General features: G+C 31.2%; 1 protein-coding gene across 1 annotated transcript; it reads right to left on the reverse strand.

Annotated features, from left to right (window-relative positions):
* Positions 1 to 815: 815 nt before the first annotated feature.
* LOC111900523 (uncharacterized) lies at positions 816 to 3736 on the reverse strand. The gene is made up of 4 exons (XM_023896408.3): positions 3217 to 3736; positions 1687 to 1779; positions 1493 to 1597; positions 816 to 1378 (listed from the first exon to the last, which is right to left on the reverse strand). Exons 2-4 carry the CDS (start codon positions 1762 to 1764, stop codon positions 974 to 976), a joined length of 588 nt encoding a protein of 195 aa, XP_023752176.1. The 5' UTR covers positions 1765 to 1779; positions 3217 to 3736; the 3' UTR covers positions 816 to 973.
* Positions 3737 to 4535: the final 799 nt, after the last annotated feature.

Genomic DNA, 4535 nt, shown 5'->3' on the forward strand with positions numbered 1-4535 from the left:
GAAAAAATACAACTACAAATGAATCAAAGACACCACTACAAGAAAAAGAGGTATCAGAGACTGACATATTCAGTCTTTGATGGTTAATAATCAGTCTCTAATGAGTATCGGGGACTGATTTCGCTAGTCCTAAGCTAGTCCCAGAAACCTAGTCCTAGATAGTGTTTTTTTTTAATATCTGGGACTGAAAATCAGTCCTTAATATGTAAAAGTATCAAAGACAGATAATCAGTCCTTGGTAGTATCAAATTCAGTCTTAAATGTGTTTTCTTTAAATCCACGATTTCATATAAGATCAGTCCCTGATAATAACTTTTGGGGATTAAAAATCAGTCTTAAATACTATATCATTCAGTCTTCAATACGCTTCATTGAAATCCTTACTCAAGTCATATCAGTCCCTGATAGTATCTATTTAAGACTGAATATCAGTCTCAAATATTATCATCTTCTGTCTCTAACCTGATTTTTATTGACTAAATATCAGTCTCATATACACTTTCATTCAGTCCCTAACCCAATTTTTTAGTTACTGAATGTCAGTCTCAGATACATTTTCATTCAGCCCCTAACCAGGTTTTTCAGTAACTGAATGTCAGTCTTAGATAGAATTTCATTTAGCCCTAACCTGGATTTTTAGTGACTGAATATCAGTCTCAGATACAATACCATTTGCTCCCTAACCTGATTTTCCAGTGACCGAATATTAGTCTCAAATATAATGTCATTTGGTCCCCGACCTGCTATAGTTCCAAACCAAAGTTTAGACTTAAACAAACATTTATAGTGACTAATATAAACAATGCACTTGTTAATACACCAAATGAACTAGTACTAGATAAATAAACCGTAATTTAGACATCATATCCGAATTTAAAACAACAAACAAAAATGTCTAAGAAACTAGTAAATAACTAAACCATACGTGAAAGAGGTTCCAAATTTTAATGAACGGTCATGAATGTTACGCTTGCTATGATAGATCTGTTATATCATCGTACGCACGGGCTTCATCTTCATTGGGTGGATATAATATGTTTTGAGAATCCGGGAACTTCGAGATAATAAACTGGAACATTTTTTCACATTTTTCCTCACTTTGTTTGACTTTCTGTTCGTTTATTTGAACCTCCTCCTCAAGTGCAACAATCTTACTTTTCATATCTTCTTCGTCTTTTGAGGCTGATTGAGATGTTTCTACGGTTGATAAGAGATGTATATCTTTTTTCCTCATAACAGGTCCACTTGAAGCCTCCCATCCAGATAATAATGTTTTATGTTTGGCACAAACAATTTTAATGACTTTTTTCTCTATGTCGTATTCCATTTCTTGAGTAATCCTTGTTCCCGCCGAAACTAATTTGGCGCATTCTTCCTCCTTGAGTTGGAGAATATTTTCCCAATACAACATAATAACATATTATAATAACTTATAACACTAATATCAATATATTATAACTAAAATCAATATTCTTCAAGAAATCATTCTTACGTAATGAATGCGCGACTCATCATTTATCCATTCTTTTATAGGATGAAAATGCAACTTATGATATAATTCGATTGGGCTGGGGGGCATCTTAGTCTCTTTATTTGTCTGCAATAATAAAGATTAATATAAGTAAATGTAAAAATTAATTTTTCATGATTATATTAATTCAAATATGAATTAATTTGATAGTTTACCATTGCAAATTTGTGATTTGCTATCGATCGTGAGCCTCCTCTACTTGGAATAAGAAGTTTTCCCCGATTATGTTTCATTTGTTCAACATATTGCTACAAAATTTGAACTATACGTGGTTAATAATATATAAATAAGCGTTAATTACATAAAAGGTATGAATGTGCAGGATTGAGAGAATTTTGTTGCAGGTGTATATTTTTGTGTAGTTGAGAGCACATGTTTTATAATACTACAATACATAGAATAAGAATTCTAAGATGAAATTATGAAGTTGTTGAACTAAAAGGAGCCTAAAAGAAGAAGAAAAAAAAAAGAAACATAATAAACTACCAGTAATGTTATATAGATAAAGTCTGTTTACATTTTGATTGGCAAAATGCAAAAAAGGACTATTCTACCCTTTTTTTATTTGATGTAAATTTCTTCAACAGTTGGAGATATAACTTATGATTATGCGTTAATTATGTATAGTAATGTATACTTGATTTGTGTTGTAGCTTAACTGTTTTTGTGTGGGGGTCCAGGTATATAATGACTATTTATTCCTTGGGGATTATTTTGACCGAGGAAAACATAGATGTTGTAGAACATAAACTAAAAGCATGATGAATTAAAAATCTAAACTTAATTATGTACACCATAATACATATTTAGTATAATATATTAAATATTATATGGTCTTAATACGTTAGAATTCAAAGGAATGATTCCCAACAAGCATTTGTAGCTTGACAGAAAAACATGATACAGAGGAGGAACTAATTCACTTACTTCACAAATATTAATTATATGAGAACTAATTCACTAAATTCACAAATATTATCACACAAATTAAACAAACATAGAAATCACAGCAGGACATGGACAGAAAAACCTGATACAGAGAAGGAACATGTGAAGAACAAAACAGGGGAAAAATTTTATGGGAAATTTTGCTTGTACTCCAAGATTTGTATAGAAAAACATGAATAAAACTTAACTAAAATTTCATGTATACATATCCTATTCATACTAAACCAAAACAAATCCAAATCTAACACAAAAACTAAAAACATGATAGTTTTTCCGAAAATACCCCTGGGTCAAACATGTCCTAGATTTTGATTATTCCAATAGATGCCATGAAAGGAGGTAACATTTATGAAGTAAGGATAGACAGTGAGGAAGAGATATAAACTGAATTGACGGAGATAATTAATGCAACAAACAAAGGATTTGGTTTTCTTTTCAGTTGTCTTCTTTAGAAATCACAGTGGAATTCACGCTTGATTGTTTATGGGGTTTTTTTTTTTTTTTTTTTTTCTGATAACGAAAGAAAGCCTAGAGCTGTATAATATAATTGATGAAAATAAGTCTAAGTTTGGATGATCTGGTGTTCATCAAACAAAGTGGGAATTGATGAAAGCTCTTTAGTTCTTTGTGATTCTAGTCTCGCTAAATCAAATAACACTTAACTAACAAAGAAGCCACGACCAACATGAAATCAAATAACAAAAGCTAATGAAGCAAGAGAGAAGACGATTACTTACCTCAGATCGACGAATGTTTCACGAATAAATGTATCTTGTAGCCTTGGATTTCGATGCCTGTAGAGTTCCTTTGGTAGCAGTTCCTCTCGTAAGGTATTGATAGGGTTTAGTGTTGGCTAAATCGTTCGTTTATAGATTTCAGAATCATTGATTTTGGTAATTGATTATAGTCTCGTTAATTTCGCAATTTCATTTGATTCAGTTATGTGATCCATAATCCCATATGCACGCTTATGTTTTCTTCTTCTTCTTCTTCTTCTTCTTCTTCTTCTTCTTCTTCTTCTTCTTCTTCTTCTTCTTCTTTTCTTTTTTTTTCTTTTTTTTTAATAAATACATGGATTTTGAAAATTGTTTATATAATTTTTCTAATTAGTTAGTTTTAGGAAGTGATTAAAATTTGAAAGTTAAACTTATTGAATCAATAAATTTGATAAAATTTAAAAGTTATTGAATCAAACTTAGCATTCCAAAATTCTTCAATTGGTTCAGGTAATATTATATTTCCGACTTATAAAATGGTTTAGGTAATACCATGTTTCCGATTTATATAAGGAAAATTATGACTTATAAAATGGTTTAGGTAATATCATGTTTCCGATTTATATAAGGAAAATTATACAATAAAATTGAAATATTTTTCTTATTATTTATAGATTACTTTCAATTTTATTCTTTAAATTGAAAAATGCACCATTTCGCCCCACCCAACTATTATTGTCATTTGACCAAACCCGACCATATAAATAACCACTATTAACCCTATATAAAAAAAACTATAGATCAGCCATTGCCAATCCCCCACCACTGCTGCCCTTACATACAAACCCACACGAACACCATACCCTATCCTACCATATCCAAAACCCCTAAATACACCCACCCCTAACCCCACCTACCCATACTTGCATCTACACTCACACGTACCCAACCCTACATGTCCCTAGACCACCCTACCTATATATATATATATATATATATATATATATATATATATATATATATATATATATATCTTCTCGCCTTTACTCTATATACCCCATGTGTACCCCGACCCCCAACCCTACCAAACTAATGAAAGTATGTTGCTATTCACCCTCCTCTCTGCAATGTATGGGCTCTAACTCGAAAACTATTCACCAAGACGAATAGTATCATACCATCCCTTGCTATGGGCAGTAAAATTTGTGACTGATTCATCAGTCTCTGATATATGGCACCTATGACTAACTACGCAGTCTTAGATACTAAAATACAATTATTTATAAGTGTTCACTTGAATGTCAAATAGTATAATTCCGTTAGGGATTGAAATTTAGTCT

The sequence above is a fragment of the Lactuca sativa genome, chromosome 7 (genome assembly GCF_002870075.4).
Source record: "Lactuca sativa cultivar Salinas chromosome 7, Lsat_Salinas_v11, whole genome shotgun sequence".
Classification (NCBI taxonomy): Eukaryota; Viridiplantae; Streptophyta; class Magnoliopsida; order Asterales; family Asteraceae; genus Lactuca; species Lactuca sativa.